We start from the raw sequence: 21,567 nt of genomic DNA on the forward strand, positions 1-21,567 counted from the left end.
AATGCACTCCAGAATCTGACGAATTGATTAGCTGTAGGCTCTAGAACAGTCATCTGAAGCGTTGTCATACAGTGTTATGCTGGATTTCATCAATAGTCTTGCATTTACTAACACAGACTATATCTGAAGTGTTTGGAAGTAATTTGCGTTTTCCTCCTGTTGAAAAACGTCATAAGAACAATGTTTAGTGGCTCAATGTATTACAGCAGTGTTTTTAAAAGTCTAAACACTTTATTGATATAGTGTACAACCAAGCACAAGTGGTCAGAATACAAAAGAGTCACAGGTGATAAAGTATTAAGCGTTCTCCCAAAGTGTGTCTGAACCAGGTCCAAGCTAAATGCCAGCAGGTGTCTGTAGCTCCGCTCACTCTCCGCCTCTTTGCCCTTGTTTGGTATCCCGCCGTGGGTGTGATGATGCGCGAACAAAATGGCGACGGTTGGCCGCGCCTACTTGTGGCTTCTTTTGCGCTCTTTAGAAACCTATGGGTGACGTCACGGACACTACGTCCATATATTTTACAGTCTATGATTCCAACGAGGTGTGCTATTTGCAGCTTAAATAGACACTACAAAATTTTACACCTTAACATCGGACCATTTCTTTTTTTAATGCACTCACAGTGCGATGTTCAGACCCAATTGCGTTAACTGCGTCATTCTGTTCAAAGTTTCTCTTCTTGCTTGCTTTTGCCATTTACTTTTTCATTGGGTTTTGCCTAAGGACAGTCATTATCATATTCATATCAAAGCTGTTAATGTGCGTACGCAGTAAAAAATTCAGGTGTATGAAACACTGCGTACGCACATAAACAGCTTTGAGCGTACCCAATGTTTTCGTATGATTTCAACGCAAGTCTTCATACATGAGGACCCGGGTCTGAAGGAACACTTTTAGCTTAGCTTAGCATAGGTCTTTGAAGGATAAGCAAAGAAAACAAAACTAATTAATTTACAAATGAAGTTACGCGTAATGAAATGACACAGGGAAAAATTATTGAACACATGAAGAAAGGAAGGTGTAGAAAGGCAGTGAAAGCCCAGTCAGCAGCTGAAATCTCTTATTAGTTCTTCAGCAACCCCCTGCCCTTCCTCAGTGTAAATGAATATCAGCTGCTTCAGTTCAACATCTACATTAGCAGGAGGATGAAGATGAAACCAGTGTGGACATTTCAGCAAGACAATAGCTGCGTCCCAAATCGCATACTTATGCACTATTCTACGCCATTTTGCAGTATGAATAGTGTAAGTAGTGCGTTCACACTGAAAACTCTAAAAACATTAAGTGCACTTTAATTACCCAGATGATGCAGTCATTCAGCCGCTAAGATGAAGTGTGTAATGATGGACACTTCACACACTCAACGACCGCAGGTTTGCTTACGTAGCGGAAGGGGCGGAGCTATCGGACGCACTTGTTGGATAACTTTATTTATTTTGGATGGTGAAAGCAAAATTCTCCTAAGAGAGTGATTATAGCGCCTCCCGATGGTGAATGCGGCAATACTCACGGCAGGTATTATTTGATAATTCGGATGTTTATTTCACTGATTTGGCGACCGTCAAACGTCATCAGGGAAACGGTTTGAATTTCCGCTTAGTAAAAAAACATTAGTGTGCCATTTGGGACGCCACTACATACATATACTATCCTGTTGAGTGTGTAAGTACATAAGTACATAGTGCATGAGTGCATAGTGTGTAGTGTGCCATTTGGGACGCAGCTAATGATCCAAAACACAGCCAAGGAAACTCTCAAATGCTTTCAGAGAAAGAAAATCAAGCTGTAGAATGGCCCAGCCAATCACCTGACTCAAATCCAATAGAAAATACAAAATAAAGATCAGCTTTGACAGACGAGACCCACGGAACCATCAAGATTTTTGAGTTGTCAGTTGTCGCAAGTCTGCTGTCACGAAATTTTCATGAAGAAGACTGTGGTTTGATAAACATAGTACATGTGGCTGCGTTGTGGACATTCAAATCAAATACATAGGATGTGTTTTTACTAGTGCAAGACCAGTAGTTATGCCGCCATTTTGACTGGTATTATGCCTTCTAATTGTATAGACTGTACAATTTGTATTATTAAATTCGAGGGTATTAGTTTAACTCTCATGCCAATATCGGAGACTACTGGTCTAGTCTGAAGTTCTTAGCATTATGAAGACGTCAGGGCTCGTTTTTGAAAAATGTCTGTACACTGAAGCAGCAAATGAAATCTGGGAGCAAGCAGACACTGCTCGGTTATGGACTCGCAGAGCTCATTTATTTGTGTGGAAGAGGAAATGAAGAGCGTTATCTGTGTGCCGTCATTCAGATGCTGCTGAGTCACAGTACAAGACATTGTTCCTCGGTTTAATGAATCGGCCCACAACAGTAAAAGCTTTGTCTGGCAGAATGACGCTCTTGCTTTGCTTTGTCGTTAATCTCAAACCAGACATGATTGAAGACAAAGCTTTCACGTTTAAATATGGCCGTGCAGTCTTTAAGTGGCATTTACGACCGAACACATGAGTGCGTTTTCAGTTTCTGCTGTAAGACCGTGCAGATGTTTTATTTAAATTCACAAACACATCAGACACATTACATCCTGCAGTTTCTCCCGGTCTTTTGCCACTCATTACACTGGCTGTGTAAGACGCCATTACATTTATGAGCTAAATTAATTACCCTACATAGTTAAATGACCAGACTCAAATGGAGAAACTCCCAAAATAGCATGGTAAAATGCTGTTTTTTGGTCACTTAGATTAAAATTTTATGTGGCAGATTATTAATTGACGTTTTTTTTTTAAATATATATTATTATATTATATATATAATATTTTTTTATATTATATTTCTTTAATTGACATTCTCCCTTTGTACGTGTCATTAGAAAGGGGAAAGCCCCGCCCACTAGTGACAATCTCTCCCTCATTAGCCAGGGCTCAAAATTAACTTTTTTACTTGGTAGCACCAGTGCTCCCAACTTCAAATATTTAGGAGCACCAAAAAAATTTTAGAAGCCCCCACCAAGAATGAATGAGCACAGCTGCAAATAGTTTTTTAAGGGATTTATTGTATTTTAAAACAACATTAATAGGACTGACAAAAACCAGAAACAACTATCTAACTAATGCTGCGAAGACATTGATATTTGTGTGCAATAATTCCAAAATGAATGTCTAATAATTAGGCCATAGAATATTAATGATGATAAAAAATGACAATAATCGTAACAATGAATTCCATTTCTCATTATGATACTGCCTTGAATGTGCATGAATGTAGGTTATCTTCTATAAAAAGTCTGTTACTTTATGAAAAATAAATGTATAGTTTGCATCAAACAAAAATGAAGCATTGCAGTAAGAAATATTTATTTTGTACTGCTGTTTTTATATGCATGTCAATTTAATAAATAATATTTCTGCTACAAAACAAACAAAAGATTATAATAAATCATTCAATTCAATGATGAAAGCTGCAAAGCAGTCATCAGTAAATAAATAAAAAAATAATATACACCTCAAAAAAGAATAGACAAAAGAAAGTAAGTAAAGTCTCACTTCTATCACTCTTTAAAAGTTTTGGTTTCAGTTTGTGTCAATTTAACTGTTCAGTCTGAGATGATCTTCATTTTTCTGTGTTAGTGGAAAGCAGGCGAGTCAGCCGACCCAATTTATGAGCAGGCAGAGCAGGATTCCTGCGCTAACCATCGGCGCAATACCGGTCTTTGTTATGAGCCGTAGTTTCAGTGTAAATTTAGTAAAGGCGAGCTTCTTTGGCGATGATATGTACAGTATTAGATTTGACTTTTAGCGGACATTCGCGCTGAACACGCAGTGAATGCAACGCATGGAGATTCGGGCACCTTCTCCAAGAAGCGCGTACTCGATTGATTTCAGCTGGCGGATCATTATTCACCACGTGACGTGTCATGATTGCTCTCATCTGCACCTCAATTTTAGGTGGGGTTTGCAAACCTGTGTGCTTTAAGTTTTTACTCTTCAGCCGTTTGCATTTCCCTTGGTCATAAAAGCTCCTTCCCTGTCATCTGACAGCGGAATACCTTGAGTGATTGACAGCTAATATGAACCAATATAGCGGCAGGGAAGAGCGATTCAGCATGTTTTTACAAAAAATCAAAACAGGTCGCACTACAACCATTATCTGCAGTCGCACTAATGTGCCCAAATATATTATGAGGTCGCATAGATTAATTTTCGGGCGCATATGCGACCAAAATGGTAGCAATTTCGAGGCCTGTTAGCATAGGACGTTAGTCTTGTTTTTGAACCTGCCACTATGCTGACCCAGGCATGTGTTGCTCCGCCCTCTTTTGAAAAGAGCACAATCTCATTTGAATTTAAAGCCACAGTCTGTCAGTCTGTCAAAGTGGCATAATTAGGATCCAAGCCTAATGCTGTGTTCACACCAGACTTCGCACACGAGAATAAATTGCGATATTTGCGCATAAATAGACGCGTGAACATTTTAGGTTTACTCGCTTCATTGTCATGGCAGGGTTTTTGTCTGCTTGGTGACTCTAGCTTCGTGGCGAAATAGCTAACGTGGTTTTTATTGAGAAAGTAGCTGAGTTTGTGCTTTAGGAAGGCTGAAAAACAGCATAGATTAGTTCGGCGCCATGTCTGAGTCCAATTGATCCTTTCAGAGAAGCACCCAGCTCTACGGTTTAATCAACTCCTCCAGAAACTATGAAGCCGATCACACCGAACGCACATTTGCATTCACAAAACGCGAGGTGTTTCACACTGCCTTTTTGTTGACAAGAAAAAAAGGCTTTTTTGTGTCGCTAGGCAATGACTGAATCAGCTGGGTATTGTGCGATGGACTTTAACATTTTAAGAGCATTCATTAGGTATTCCATTTCAAATGAGCACATACAATATGCAGAGATGTCACCACACACATATATCCAGGGAGCCTGGGTTAAAAAAAAATGACATTTCTTTTTCTACCATTCACTTTGCATTATGGGTAAATTGTTAGCCCTTCCGGATTTCAGCAGCATCGCTCAGCTAATGAATTCAAGCTCTGCTATAGTCATTAGTGAATAATTGTGTAAAATGCATGTATGAACGCCGCGCTATGCAAAGGCACAGGTGTGATTTCATTGGTCCACAGCTGCTTTTTGGACTGGAATAAGGGGAAAGCGAACTCTACAGCTGAGAGGAAAATGTTAATTGGTGCCAGCGAATGAAAATAACCTATAGCTGTAAGAGCTAGTTATGGGGCATTCTGGACTAGAGTGTAAACAGAGGGAGGTGTAGGGTATTAAAATGTTCCATTATGTCAGTAGGTCTGTGTGGAGCAGGCCACACATACAAACCCAGATGGACAGAAACTGCTATTTGTTGAATGGATGTACAGTCAGTGACTGATAGGCGTTTACTGAAGACTCATATTTTTTCATCCAATCAAAAGTTTGGATATACTTTAATATTTGGACTAATTCTCACTATTAACTTTTCTATGGTCTTATTATATCTCCAATCCTATCAAATACCAAAACCCAACAACTACTTTAACTATTGATTGGCATCAAATTACCAGTTTGTTGATCTAAAAGTCATAGCTAATGGTTTATTAATAGTGAGAATTGTACCTTAAAATAAAATGTGACCAATAATTCTATCCTGTTCACACAGAAGTGTTGCAGAACTAAAACAAATGGTCAGATACTGTATGTTGATGTTATGTTTTTCTATAATGATATCTAGATGGAGCTTCTGGATAAATTCCCTGTGGAAGGTGGGCAGAAGGATCCAAAACGCAGAATCATACCCTTTCTACCAGGTAAACATAATTCCTTTCAAACAACTCTTTTAATATAGACTCTCTCTCAAGTCATGGTCTACAGCAGGGGTCACCAATCTCGGTCCTTTAAGGGCCGGTGTCCCTGCAGGGTTTTGCTCCATCTTGCCTCAACACACCTGCCTGGATGTTTCAAGTATACCTAGTAAGACCTTGATTAGCTTGTTCAGGTGTGTTTGATTAGGGTTGGAGCTAAAATCTGCAGGACACCGGCCCTCTAGGAACAAGTTTGGTGACCACTGGTCTACAGGAATATGCAGATGTGATCTTATGTTCAAGTTAAGTTGAGCAATATGGCCCGTTTCCTCTAAGTGGTACAGTACCTTACGTGTCGTTATGGGTCCCCTTTATCAGGCTTGATTTCCACTGCCAAAAGGGTACCAATGGTGGGCGTGGGGTACAACAGAAAGTTTCAGTCAATGTCATTCTCGCTCGAGGAAATGTCAAAGTAAATCTGTACGGGTCGGGTTCACATATCATATGACCTAATTAACCTAGTTAAGCCTTTAAATGTCCCTTTAAGCTTTAAAATTTTCTAGTAAAATGTTATTTACTGTCATTATGACAAAGATAAAACAAATCAGTTATCAGAGATGAGTTATTAAAACTATTATGTTTAGAAATGTGTTGAAATAGCCTGCTCTCTGTTAAACAAGACATTTGTGTAGATTAGACATCTGGCTGTAGTTAAATGGCATGATGGGTTTGTTTGCTTGTGTACCAGACAGTCTTCAAGCACCTGAACGCTGTCTAACATACCAGTACTTTACAACCTTTTAACAAGTGTCTGGGTTTACTGACACAGCACTTTGACAGCAATCTACACAGAAACTCCTGTAATTAGCCGAGCGTCGTGTACGTTCACCCGACATCCATTAGTGAGCTTTGTAAACATGCTAATGGAATGCAAAAAAATGTCATTGCTGAGCTCCATTAAAAACAACTGCTGGGAAGATGGAGACAGGTGATGCTTCAGATAGGATGGCTTGTCTGTGCATTCCTTTATATGTGGAATAAAGTATAAACGTCATGTTAGCTTTATATATATATATATATATATATATATATATATATATATATATATATATATATATATATATATACACACACACACACACACTGGCTCAGACGCATTTACATCCTCGCGGTTTATGAGAATAAAAGCCTTTGAATATTTTTCCAGACACATTTAGCTGCTAGAAGTTAGTCAGATCACGTTTATATGTTCTTCTTAATGCCAACTGTGTAAATAATCATCGATGAGATGCTTATGATAAGCCGTTGTTTGTTTACCTTCAAGCTTTGCGTGTGCCTGTGAAACAGCCTGTGAGCAACAGCACACACACATATTATGAACATCTCGACATGCGAAAGTGATCCTGCGAAAGTTGTTCGCAATATTGATCATCCACAGAGTTTGTAGTTTAGTCAAATGTTTACAAATACAAGCGCAGCCGTTTAAAGCTCATTTGTGGTGAATGATGTCAGAATTTACCGGTATTTTGGAATGGATGTGTGTACGGTCTTTTCCGGAAAAATTCCGTATCGTCCTCGCCTGTGTGAACAGCACTTTTTTGAATATACCAGTAAAGTCGTTCCGGAAATTTTCTGGATATTTACCGGTATCACTGTGTGGAAGGGGCTCAGCTCAACTCAGCACATGAGGCGCGGGGCACTAACCCAACACATTCACACTCATGCACCACATCACACACTGAGCTGTTTTTCAACCTCATTTCTTACTGAGTGTGCCATTTCTATGACCTAGGGCTTTTGGGTGGGATAGCCTTGTTGTTGTTTTTTCTACGTTTTACTACGTTCAGCTAAAAAAGACCACAGTACTTGGGTTGAAGTTCAGCAGGATGTGACTCATAAAACTTAAGAGGCTCATTTGTGTTCATTTCTTGGTATTGTTTTATTGGCCACAATCTTTGTTTGGGCAAGTTTCGTGCTTGTGGTCTTCCGACATCTGATAAAATGGCCATAAAGCACGAAGGGAGATTCCCAAAAGTTTCCCAAAATTGCCTTGAGTGGTGAACTGGTGAACGCAGGGCATGTTTGTGACGCTTTTTCTTCATTTCCTAACAGGAAAGATTCTCTTCAGAAGAAGTCACATCAGAGATGTGGCCATGAAACGTCTGAAGCCCATCAATGAGTACTGCAGGGTAAGTCAGTCAATAAGCAAGCGCACACACAACAAAATATCTGACCTGTTATTAACAGTTGGCATTAGGGTTGCACAGTATATTGCTTTAGCATACATATTTCAATGTGTCACTTAGGGCGTACTCACACTATGCCATCCGTACCGTGCCCAGGCCCGTTTCCCGGATCGTTTGAGAAGTGTGAGTGCGCTGAATCGGGCTCAAGCACGGTTCACTTGGCCGGCCCTGGCCCGGTTGGAAGAGGTGTGCCTGAGCGCGGATCACTTGGGCTTTGGCGCGGTACGCTTGTGTGTGAGCGCGAAACGCGCCAAAGCCCGAAACCGAAAGCGAGACGTGACTTTTAAGGGACTGTTTGATATGGATTTATTAATCATTCTTACTGTTCAGTGATCGCAAACTGCCGTAGTTTATTAAAGACGCAAACTCCTCATAGCACGCCAGCTGCATCTTCAGCAGACCTCCTCATTCCTGCAGCACGAGAGCTTTGATTGTTGATGAGCGCCAAAAGTGGCGGATCTGTTCGGTAAAATATCTGACTGCGTGTCCCCGCATCCCTAAGGACTGTTTGGCGAAATATTTGACTGTATGTCACTGCATAACAAACGACTGAAAGGATATAACTAGAGAAACCTCCACTGTGCTGCTGAGTGAGAGCGTATGGCAAGCCGTTTTAACATTTAAACCTTGTTCTGACTATCCATAAATATATTTAGAGATATAATTATATATTTTGACATGTCATTATTATAATTCGACGTGTCAGAATGACAATTAGAGATATCTGCAATTACAATTGTACTAGTACGAAATCAGATTGGAGATATCTGCAAATATATTATGACTAGTCAAATTCCTCCATTGACTTCCATTGAAAAATATTTGCAGATATCTCTAACTGAGTTTTGACTTGTCAAAAATCCAATTCAAGATATCTACAACTGTAATTCGACTATTAGTAAATTAATTAGAGATATCTTACAAATGTATTTGTAAATATCTCTAAATATTACGAATTAAAGACATCTCCAAATGTATGACTAGTAAAAACTCAGTTAGAGATATCTCTAATTACAATTGTGACTAGTCAAAACTCATTTAGAGATATCTGCAAATATTTTTCAATGGAAGTCAATGGAGGAAAATGACTAGTCATAATATATTTGCAGATATCTCCAATCTGATTTCGTACTAGTACAATTGCAATTGCAGATATCTCTAATTGTTATTCTGACTAGTCGAATTATAATTATGACTAGTCAAAATATAATTATATCTCTAAATATATTTATGGAGTCAGAACAAAGATTTAAATGCTAAAAAGGCTTGCCATAGAGAGCGCTTCTGAACAGCGCAGCAGCGATGACGTAAGCGTGCCGAGGCCCGATATGGTGTGAGCGCGGGCCGTCGGGGGAGACGGGAGGGGGGACAAGCGTGCTTTGGCCCGGTTCGAGGCAACTGTACCTAGTGTGAGTACGGCCTTAGGCCGCATTTACACTGCACTGTTCAAGTGAGTTAATTCAGATTTTTTACATTTATTTATTTATTTTTCTCCCATGTGGTACCGATCAGATATAGCCCATGTACGTGTAAGCAGGAACAAATCACATGGATTCCGATTTACTCAAATCAGATTCAGGCCTTTAATATGCGGAAATTTATCCGATATGAATCTGATCTGTGTTCTCGTGTCTGCAGTGTAAGCAGGTAGATCGGATTTTCACCTGTCAATGCGAGTCGCGTGTCAATAATAACCATAGCGAATGACATCAAGTCGGACACTTTCATTTCAGAACAGACTCCCAAACCTTAAATTTCATACACGAGGACTTAAACAGCTTTTATATTGTCATATAGCACAGGTATTTAAAGCATGTTAACGAGAGCGAGAGAGCGCAGTGTCCACCACGTAACCAATATAAACTAATATAAATCAAGTGCATACATCACGTGCTTAAATCAAAGCATGGACATTACAATAAGATGCCTAAAGGTTTAAAAAAAAAGCATATATCAATGAAGATGAACAAATGAGAACATTTCTGCCATAAACTATAGTAAAACAGCTTGACAAAAGCTGCGAACAGATTACTTACAGGAATAGAGAAAAGAGCGCTCTTTAATTATCAGCTGTTAGTCAGCGCCCGCTCTTTTTTTTTTTTTTTTTTTTTTCTGGTCATTCCGCCTTTGCCATGTGCTGTGTAAATGCAGACAATCGGATACGAGTCACTTTTAAAAGATGATGTAAGCAGGTCAGCAAAAAAAATCAGATACAGTCACAAAATCAGAATCATCATCAGGAGAAAACCCATGCGAGCACGGGCAGAACATGCAGAAATGCCAACTGAACCAGTCGGGACTCAAACCAGCAACCTTCTTGCTGTGAGGTGACAGTGCTACCCACTGAGCCACCATCATGGTAGGATGGGTTACATCAGATTTGACCATAATAACTAGGCTTTCATTGGTGTCCAGAAAGGCGCAGTTTACAAACAAGATGAATTATTATTTATTATTATTATTATTATTATTACTGTCACCTCACAGCAAGAAGGTCATTGGTTCGAGTCACGGCTGGGTCAGTTGGCATTTCTGTGTTGGTGTGGGTTTCCTCCGGGTACTCCGGTTTCCCTCATAGTCAAAACACATGCGCTATTGATGATTTGGATGGACTTAGTCAGCTGTAGTGCATGAATGTTTGTTAATGCGAGAGTTTATGGGTGTTTCCCAGTCCTGTGTTGCAGCTGGAAGGGCATCAACCACGCAAAACATATGTCAGAGTAGTTGGCAGTTCATTCCGCTGTGGCGATCCTTAATAAATAAAGGATTAAGCCAAAGGAAAATGAATAAATGATAGTTTTCAAGAGTTTTGATGCATTAGAAAATACATCATACACTAACAGATTCCTGCTGAATACAGACTGACTATATTTTTCCATTCCACAAATTGGTCCCTGTTAAAACTTTTAAGCAGTTTATAGAGTTTTTTTGTTCAAAGAGGTAAGCACTAAGCAGGAATCAAAAGTAGGTTAACTTGAAGAGAGATCAAGCATTAATTCCACGACTTGAAGCCAGTTTATCTATGGTGGTCTGCTCTGTGACTTGAATTGCTTTAACATGAAAGCCTGTTCCTTCTTGAGTAACTCTCAGGCGTTTGGTGGAAGGGTTAAGAGGGGGGGAGCCAGGAATCCACATTTGGCAGGGTAATGTCTGCTTTAGGGCAGGGGTTTGGAGCTGCGCTGAGTTAGCACACCATGGCTTTTTGCTGACTTTTTAAAGAGCTGCTTCTCAAAGAAACTCCTTTTTTTTTTTTAAACGTTGCTTTTTGTGTGGTTTCTGTGCGAGCGCTCATGATCTGTGACTCCTGCAGGAAGGTTTTCACCTCTTTTGACTGTAATGTTTTTTTTCTTCCAAAAACAGCAATTAAAACTCAGTTCAAGCTGTTCCAGGCACCCTTCACTTACCACACACCTACTTTAAACAAACCGTGTCGGCGGTTGAGTCAGGGCTGTTGTGTGTTGGCTATAACAAATGATGTCTAGGCTAAATGTGTGCTGGAGCCTCCTTGTGAATGCCTGTTTTACATAATATAATCGTTTCAATGTGTTAACTTTCTACATAGCAGTAGACATTAAAGGCTGATTTATACTTCTGCGTCAAACGCCGGCGTATGGTACGGCGCTGACGCATAGCTCTTCGCCGTGGCCGTCACTGACGTGCACCTCTCAAAATGGTCGTGATTGGTCGCCTTGGTAGCGCTGACGAGTCTGGGCGGGACTGGGCGGCGCTAGCCCAATGTAGCGATTGTTTACAAGTGTGGAGTCCCGTGAAGGAGCTCCTGATGGAAAGTTTTGTTTAGTGTTTACCTCATAGTTAAAGTTGTTGCACGACCGCCGGTTCCTGCCTCAAAATGAGTGAGTTTGAGCCACTTGTACATCCCGGAAGTGTTTAGGAAAAGCAAACAGCAGCGAAGAAACTCGACACAGAGGAACATTTACACCTCACTGCCAACTAGCGAAGTGTTAATGCAGACCAACAGAGACAGAGCGCAGAAGTATAAATGCACAGCTACGGGCGTTGCATGCGCTGTGGGTTACGCCGGTCACTTGACACAGAAGTATAAACCAGGCTTAAGGCCCAATCCCCTTAAACTCCACCCCTTAGCCCTTCCCCCTACCCCTCATTTTGTGCGTTCATGTGAAGGGGTAGAGGTGTCCCAATTCTCTTTAGCTTAAAGGCGTAGGGCTAAGGGGAAGGGCTAGATACTCCTTCAAACCGAAATTTTTCAGGAACACACTCGAAACCAAGGGGTAAGAAAATTCTGCTCTGGGTTTTTGTTGATTTATTACGTTCATTTGATTTGTCAGCCCTGTATTGTCTTATTATTTAAATACAATGTAAAAAAATATAAGATGACATGTATTTAAGAAGTTTATGAAAATATTACCACTTATATCCTCCTGAGGCCCCGCCCATTGACTTGTGTCCTCTGTAGTGAACATTGTGTTTTCATGAATTTTCTTTGAATCTGTTGAGCTTCTCTGTCAAGTCCTGTTGTACTGTTCAAAGGACATCCTGGGCTTTCTAGTGATATGTCATTTGATCGGCTGGCATGCTAGGAACCACTTCTTACACTGCACCCAAAATGGCTGACATACAAAAAAGCACATTTTATGGAAGGGGGAGAGGTAAAATGTAGCTTTTTAAATGGTTTTTACTATTATTATTACATATATATTTGTTTATTAAAGTGTCAGAACCAATACAGTTAGCTATTAAAGCTGTAAATTTGTTTGTTTTTAAAAATTTCATCCTTTTTTTAAATGTTCACTATAGTGGACACATTCTTAATGTAATTAATGACTGCATGTTGTAGGGGGCAGAACTGAAGCAGAGAGGATCATTCATTCATTTTCTTGTCGGCTTAGTCCCTTTATTAATCCGGGGTCGCCAAAACGGAATAAACCGCCAACTTATCCAGCACATTTTAACGCAGCGGATGCCCTTCCAGCCGCAACCCATCTCTAGGAAACATCCACAAACACTCATTCACACACACACTCATACACTACAAACAATTTAGAAAATGAACACACTGCGGACAATAAAAGAAAAATAGAATAAATATCTATACTTTTATATTAGACACACATCTGGTGCTTGTATTTGCAGCAGCTCTACGTCTACAGCTTCACGCATTGGCTTAAATTAGGGTTTACAGTCTCCTTTACTTCCATTGTTTCTGTTCAGCTGAGGGAACTCAACCAACCCCGTGACGTCAGCCACAGAGACATTCCAAGATGGCGGCGCCCTAGGTTTAAAATCTATAGTAAAACATGCCGTTTTCTGCTAAATGTTTACATTACTTGAGTTTGTTTAATATATTTTCATTAAAGTGGAATCCAATGTACAAAATAAGGTAAACTTAATTGAGTGCTTCATTTCCCCTTTAAACATCTGGATGTTCGCAAAATTACTCGCCATTTAAACAGTAGGCAGTATACAGTATATAAAGCAGTGTTTAGTGAGCAGTAACCCCCTCTACAATCACTGCCCATTCTCTTCTATTGGGATGTATGTGAACGTTCTTCTCTACCTCTTTGTCTCGCATTCTCTCTCTCTTGCACATGCACTCGCGTAAAACAATCAAGGTAATGCACCCTCAGTAAAGAGCACCCAATAAAGTCCATTTGCTATAATTGGCCATCATATAGCCAGCGTCTCGAGGGAATGGTAATGAGTGTGCAGGTCAGGTAGTGCACCCCGGGGATGCATCAATCTGCGGACATCCATGGAAATCCACATCAATAAGATCCATATCAATCCAGTCGTCATACAATATAACGCTAAAAAGAGCGATCGGTCACTTTCCGTCAGCCTCATCTTAATAAAGCAAGCATGTTTTTGTGCGTAAAGGCAGCCTTTTCATCAGGAATATTGAGCATTGGGCAAACACGCAGATCTATGAGCTGCCAGAGTAATTGGCGAGTCAGAAGCAATTGTGAGAAATTGGCGCAGGTTTGAATAGGGCACCTTGAGCAGATGCGCCTGCATGCGGATTTGAGAATTCCAGTCAGGTCGGGCTTCATAATTCAGCATGTGGACAGAAGGGACCTCCTTCTGCAATGTCCGTCTGAAGGACACTCAAGCAGCACTCAGCATTATTAAATTAAAGCTCCTCTGCCAAAATATACAACAGCAAAAAAGCAGCTCATATCAGACCGAAGCACACCGAGCTGCGTTTGAGGTGGAACTGGATTTGAACGCTGTAAAAATGCAGGATTCCACACAATTCCCTCATGTTGTCCCAACACAAATTGATTAAGTTCACTTATTTTTTACAAATTTAGGTGGATTAAACAAAACAATTAAGTTGTCTTAAGAATTGTGTTGATTCAACTCATTTGAAATATTTCAGCAAAAGAAACATTGAGTGAAGACTGCTGCCGTTTTTTCTTGGTTTCTTTCTTTTTGACAAAAAAATGAGTGAATACATTTAGTTTGTCAAGGACATACACAGCATGTGTTCTAGAAAAGTGCATTCTATATAGTGAGAAAGTGAGTAGTATGAATGGATCTCAGATATCATGTAATCCAGCCATTCCCAACAGGGGGGTCCCGGCTCACAAGGGGGCCTCAGTGAGCTCTGTGGGGTGTCGTGTCATTTAAAGGGCCATGAAACCCCCTCGTTTCAGCAGGGTGTTTTCACACCTCTACTTTGGAAAAAGTCTGAAAAGTGGGCGTGTATAGTATGTAAGCATGCGATTTTTGGACGCAGCCCAAGTCACTGAGTGTGTTGTTTTATTTTGTTCTCAGGCCCTGATCCAGCTGCCAGTCTATATTTCCCAGTGCGAGGAGGTCCGTGTGTTCTTTGAGACACGTCCTGAAGACCTGAACCCACCAAAAGAGTATGTTTACACTGCACTCAACACACACACACACACGTTTGTTTTTGTCAAAAGTGGGGACATTACATAGGTTTCCATTCATTTTATACTGTCCAAACTGTATATTGTATTGCCCTCACCTCACCCCACCCCACCCCTAAACCCAACCATCACAGGAGACTGTGTGCAGCTTTACTCTCTGATTAAACTCATCCTTTAGGATTTATAAGCATTTTGAGAAATGAGGACGTCACCATTGTCCTCATAATTCACCTCCTTTTTGTAATACCTGTGTCATACCCATGTCATTATACGTCCTGATATGTCAAAAACACACTTCCACACTCACACACAAACACACACACAGACATGTTGGTTTTAGTGGTTTACGAGGACTTTCCATACTGTATTTTATACAGTAAAAATGCTTATTATATGGCCCTGTCCTACTCCCAACCTTAACCCCTTACAGGAAACCTGTGGCAAACTCTGATTGTGAAAAGACCCTATGATGTATGATTTTTAGGAATTTTGTATTGCAAGGACAAAGGGAATGTCCTCATAAACCACATTAATAGAGTTTAACTTGGTCATACTCATGTCATTATACAAAAATCTGTTCTACTAAACCACCAAAACCAGTACACACACACACACACACACACACACACACACAGCTTAACCTATCTTAATCCATTTGAGCAGGTTGCTAGATCGATCAATAAATAACCTTTAGTTTACATCGCAGCTGAACAAAATCACAATTCCTGCTTGTTTTTTTTAGGCTCTTCTGGTGTGTGGAGGAGTTTTTTTAGAGAATATTTACTGAAAACAAATATTGTCAGGCATACATTTAGCACTGGGGTTTTTCAGAAATGTAGACACAAAGGATCCGCATGTTTCAAGTAATCGCCATTTCCTAGCTCAAAGCAAATTGATAAAATTGGAAGAAAAACAAGTTGACTTGACTATTAGGCCCACTATTAAAGTGTAGTTTGACATTTTAATGTAAAGAGAACATTTTTAATTGATATTTATTATGTGTATATTTATCCCAAAGCAGCTTTAGAGAGAATATTATCATAAAACAATCATTCATTCATTTATTTTCCTTTGGCTTAGTCTCTGATTTATCAGAGGCCGCCACAGTGAAAATAATCGCCAACTTATCCAGGATATGTTTTATGCAGCTCATGCCCTTCCAGCTGCAACCGAATACTGGGAAACACCCATACACTCTCTCATTCACATTCATACACTATGGCCAATTTAGTTCATCCAATTCACCTGTATCTCTTTAGATTGTGGGGGAAACCAGAGCACCCACGCAAACACAGGGAGAACATGCAAACTCCATACAGAAATGCCAACTGGTCCAGCCTGGGCTCGAACCAGCAACCTCATTGCTGTAATGCAACAGTACTAACCACTGTGCCACCATGCCATCCTGTCATGAAACAATCAAGCAAAAAAGCTGGCAAGGAAAACTCTATAAATAATCCTAATTGCTCAACCAGACTCTAGCAATATGAAACATGCCATATGTATCCTAAATAATTGAAATTTAGGAAGGGTTCATTTATATTTTTGAGGGGTTTTTTTTCTGTAGCACTTCTGGATGCCACAATTTTATTGCGTAGGTATTCTTTTCCATTATTTAATATAAATGTAAGGTGTCACGGTGGCGCAGTGGGTAGCACGATCGCCTCACAGCAAGAAGGTCGCTGGTTCGAGCCTCGGCTGGGTCAGTTGTCATTTCTGTGTGGAGTTTGCATGTTCTCCCAGCTGCATGCACTTTCCAGCTGGAAGGGTATCCACTCCATAAAACATAAGTTGGCGGTTCATTCTGCTGTGGTGACCACAGAATAATAAAGGGACTAAGCTAAAAAAAATGCTAATGTTTTTAAGTGCTTGTTTTTAATTACTTTTTAAGTAGTGGCTTTTTTTTCATTTGAGTCTAAGTGCTAGTAAAAAAATAAAGCCATTAAAACTTAGTAATGCTATTGTCAGACTTAACTAATAAACCAAGTTTTAAAAGGGATAAAGTATATTAAAAATCTAATTCAACATTATAAACAAAACAATAGTATATGACACTGAAAAAATGTATATGATACCGCCAGGATAACAGTGATGTACTGGTTCTAACATTTGAACAATTAATTAATTAAATGATTTATTTATTCATTTGTTTTAATGAATTAATCCAGGGTGTCCGCTGGGTCTTAAAAAGTCTTAAATATAAAAAACTAAATTTTAGGCCTGACACGGTGGCACAGTGGGTAGTGTTGTCCCTTCACAGCAAGAAGGTAGCTGGTTTGAGCCTCGGCTGGGTCACTTGGCATTTCTGTGTGGAGTTTGCATGTTCTCCCCTTGTTGGTGTGGGTTTCCTCTAAAGTCCAAAGACGTGTGGTATAGGTAAATTGGGTAAGCTAAATTGCCTGTAGTGTTTCCCAGCGATGGGTTGCAGCTGGAAGGGCATCTGGTGTGTAAAACTTATGCTGGATAAGTTGGCGGTTCATTCTGCTGTGATAAATAAAGAGATTAAGCCGAAAAGAAAAATGAATGAATGAATGAATTTTAGGCCTTAAAAAGTGTTAAATTCACTGAGATAGTGTGTTGTAAATCATTTTAAACTGGTCTCCATTTTGCTTTATCCAAGTAAAGCTACTCAATTGGGCCGACATCCATCCAGTGACCAACAATACTTCTTAATATAATGCAAAGTTTGCAAAGAGATTCAGTTCACAACAGCTTTTAGACATTTTTTACAGCAAATTGCCCAAATTAAGCTCTCTAATCAGAAATTATTTCTCAAGATAAAACCAGGCCATTAGAGTAAATCTGAACCCTGCATATGTCTAAAATTTTATTCTTAATGGTCTTAAAAAGAGTCTTGAAAAGTCTTCCATTTGATTGGATGTAACCTGCAGAAACCTTGTAAATAATGAATTGTTTCATGAATTATTTTTATTTATTTCTTTATTCAGTCAAAATAAAATTGATTAAATTACCTAACTTGTGTGTTTTCATTTGCAGGGAACCAAGTGGAAAAAAGAAATCAGGTAAAGAACCCATTTCTTTGAGAAAGTGCCATGCGCAGTTGGATTTGAGACATGTAATTGACTTTAACTGTGGTTAGTGTGCCCTCTGGTGACCGTGCATGTCATAAATCCCTTAAGTAAAGTTTTGAGGTAAAGTATCCTCCATGAAATGTTTGTGAAGGCTGCAGCCGTTACTGTGGATGCTTTTGTATTTCTCCTCCACCTTCCTCCCTCACTCCTGCTCTCATTCATCTTCCCTCATCAGGCATTGTGGAGCGAGCGTCTTCTTTCCTAAAGAGAGGTAGTAACAGATACTTGCTTAGCCATGCTCTCTGTGTGTTTGACCTCTCCAAGTGCGGCCTTCCCGTAGGAGGGTGTTTTAGGTGGGCAAGGGCAAACGCTTTGTGCTCGGTTCCTGTGTGATTGCATGGCAGTGTGGTGGTGGTGATGGTGGTTGTTTAATGGAGGACCATTTAGCTGAACCCTTTGTTGATCTTTTTTTTTTTTAGCTGTTAGGAAATGATACTATAGACCATTTTGAAGGATGTAAACAACAACAATGGCCCCAATTAATTTACTGTTTAACTTTTTTTAAATTTCCATAGATTCTGAGAATCCCAAAAAGAGCCACATATTGATAAATAATGTTATGGCAGCTGTTTTAACATGAAGTTATAATTGAATTGCTTCTTGTTACTGTTAGGAAATAGTTTGATAACAAGCAGGAAATGTTCATGGGCCAATGACATGACCACATTGACATGGTCTATAGTTCATTATAGTGTTCATTAGAGGAAAAAAGGCTCATTTTACAAGTTAAACATTTTTAAATCCATTCAGTAATTTCACTTTTAGCTTAGCTTAGCATAATGAATTGAATCGGATTAGACCATTAGCATTTCATTAAAAAAAATATTTTAAGTCATTTGGTAGTTTTCTTATTTAAAGCTCCAGTCTTCTGTAGTTACATCGTGTAATTAGATCAACAGAAAATGAAAAGCTGCTATTTTCTAGGCCAATATCGGAGCTCTACTTTCGTTCGGGTGTAATAATGAAAAGCGCTCAAGGCACTGTTGATAACTACATTTAAGGAATCATTCACAGAAATGAGCAACAACTCAGCTGGCATGTCAGTCTCTGCTTCAATGATTCAGTACAAATCACAAACCTAATCTGCTGCGCTGGTGTTGTTTCTATCACAGATTGTATTTGTTTTAGGATCTTGCAAATGTGTTTGTGTTTTTCTGAACCATCTGATACACTGAAAAAAAAACTGATTAATTGGATTTACTTAGGATGTACTCAAACTAGGCTCTAGGGATGCAACGATATAGTTAACCCACGTTGGGTGACACATTTTTTTATTTTTTATTTTATTTTATAGGCAGAGGAGAAGTTAAGGAGAAAAAATAAAAAAGATTTATTGCAATACTCATTTTGTTTTATTCAAAAGCCAAGAAAAGTATACTAGTTCCTAGTGTACTGTATAAAAAATATTAACACTGAAATCTCACAGCTGCTGGTCGCCCATGTACAAACTGGGGAACACATAAAATCCTATACTTTGAAAATAAACATACGTGTGAAGTTAATAAAGATAAATTGAACATTTCAAATAAACAGATTTGTACTTAAGTAAACAAAAATAAACCATCTTAATAATCTCGGTGCTGAAAAAATGCGAGACATTAAGAAACGTGGAAATGTTTTCAACTAGGAAAATGTGCACACGTCACATGTTCACCACTTGCACAGCATGTGCGCGTCACTTCCATATGCACGATGTGCAAGTCTCGCGCCTCCATTGTAAATGACAAACTTACAACCTAAGCTTATTGGCATTCCTTCCAAGGTGCGCGCTCAGCTGCCACATTTTAATCAAACTATAGCCTTCATACAGAAACTTCATACCGAATTTTTTTTTTTAAATTAGCATTGACAATGGTGTTCGGTCAATAAATATCAATACTGATTGTATCGCCCAGCCCTACACATGATTAGTAAATCCATATGAAACAGTCCCTTAAAAGTGAAGTTGCGTCTTCGTTGTGTTTCACACTACAAGTGTACTGCGACAAAGCCCAACCGAACCACACCTCTTGCAACCGGGCCAGGGCCGGCCAACTGAACCACGCCTGGGCCTGAATCAGAGCACTCACACTTGTCAAACCAACCGGTAAATGGAGGTCAAACGTGCCTGAGCACGGTTCAGATAGCCTAGTGTGACCACGCCTTTACCTTTTTTTTCAAGGTAAGTGGTGGTAAACAATTTATATGGACTAAATTTAAACAAGCAAAATAAGTTGAATATTACTACATTTAATTTGTTTGCTCAAATTCAGCCCATATGAGTTATTTGCCATCACCTACCTTAAAAAAATCAGTAAATCCAATGAATTATTTCTTTCAGTGTACACTATAAAAATGCTGGGTTCGACAATTCCTTCAGGTTGTCCCAACCAGTGTTCGGGAAAGTTACTTTAGAAAGTAATGCATTACAGTATTGAGTTACTCCCAAAAAAAAAGTAAGTAGTTGCGTTACTTAGTAATGTATTATTTTATTTTGAGTTACTTTTGCATTACTTTTCTGACCTGGCTGAGACTGGATGGCTTTTTTAATAGTGGAGTTTTGCAATTAACAACACACTGTGTAGCCCACACCTACATTTACCTTTAAAAAACATTTTTTTTTAAAAATGTTTTAGGATAATATTGTTGGAGAACTTTCTGACCCCAGAGCTATACATGCCTTGTATTCAGATAATTAAAAGTTAAAGCAATGTGTTTGCTACTTATGTACTTTTTATCTTCAGTAAAATCACTGACCATTCAAACAATCCCCTTTTCCTTTTCTTCCATGCGTTCAAAATAATGAACACATTCTCTTATCGACTGTGTGATTCATTGTGACTACTATCATTTTAATTCAGCAATTTATTTTTTAAAAGCTAATTAATTAAACTAAAAAGTAACTCACATTTAAAAAAAAAAAAAAGTTACTCAAATATTATTACTTAATTTTTAAAAGTACTCGTTACTTAGAAAAGTAATATTATTATGTAACTCACGTTACTTGTAATGCATTACACGCAACGCTGGTTCCAACACAAATTGATTAAGTTGTTTTTGCAAATGTAAGTGAATTGAACATGAAACAAGTAAGTTGTCCCAAAGAAATCTCAAGAATTGTGTTGATTCAGCTCATTTTAAATAAGTAGTTTGATGAAGCAGCAGAACTCATTTTTAGAGTGTAGATATTCGTCTTGTGTCTGTAGCGGTGTTGCTGATTTGGTGTGGGTTTGTTTCTCTGCAAGACTCTCAGCACTAAACCTCTGGCTTTCCTGCTTTGACCTTTTCTCAATCACGTTTCGCTTCTTTCTTCTTTTGTTGTGGTGGTGGGACACTAGCAGAGTTGTCGATAGCTGTCCGCTCTGTCCCTTCAGGAGGAGACTCGTCCTCTGCTGACCCGCTGCTGCTGGACCAGTATGTGGCCGTCACCGACTACGAGAAGCAGGAGAGCTCTGAGATCAGCCTGTATGTGGGCCAGGTGGTGGAGGTCATCGAGAAAAACGAGTCCGGTGGGTCTGTTATTGTTAGATATCACAGAATATATTCGTCTACGTAGACTATCAAAAGTGTTAGTTCACCCAAA

General features: G+C 39.3%; 1 protein-coding gene across 4 annotated transcripts in view; it reads left to right on the plus strand.

Annotated features, from left to right (window-relative positions):
- Nucleotides 1–21,567, plus strand: part of sh3pxd2b (SH3 and PX domains 2B) — a 56,840-nt gene that overhangs the window by 21,081 nt on the left and 14,192 nt on the right. For 2 of the 4 annotated variants that reach the window (XM_087301911.1, XM_087301912.1), the window contains exons 3-7: nucleotides 5,729–5,804; nucleotides 7,911–7,987; nucleotides 14,801–14,892; nucleotides 17,911–17,936; nucleotides 21,359–21,493. In XM_087301911.1, coding sequence (XP_087158037.1) covers nucleotides 5,729–5,804; nucleotides 7,911–7,987; nucleotides 14,801–14,892; nucleotides 17,911–17,936; nucleotides 21,359–21,493 — 406 coding nt within the window. Of the gene's footprint in view, nucleotides 1–5,728; nucleotides 5,805–7,910; nucleotides 7,988–14,800; nucleotides 14,893–17,910; nucleotides 17,937–18,180; nucleotides 18,299–21,358; nucleotides 21,494–21,567 lie in introns of all 4 variants that reach the window. The other 2 variants (XM_087301913.1, XM_087301910.1) reach the window with 2 other exon arrangements.

Source organism: Danio rerio, chromosome 21 (genome assembly GCF_052040795.2).
Source record: "Danio rerio strain M-AB ecotype USA chromosome 21, GRCz13ab, whole genome shotgun sequence".
Classification (NCBI taxonomy): domain Eukaryota; kingdom Metazoa; phylum Chordata; class Actinopteri; order Cypriniformes; family Danionidae; genus Danio; species Danio rerio.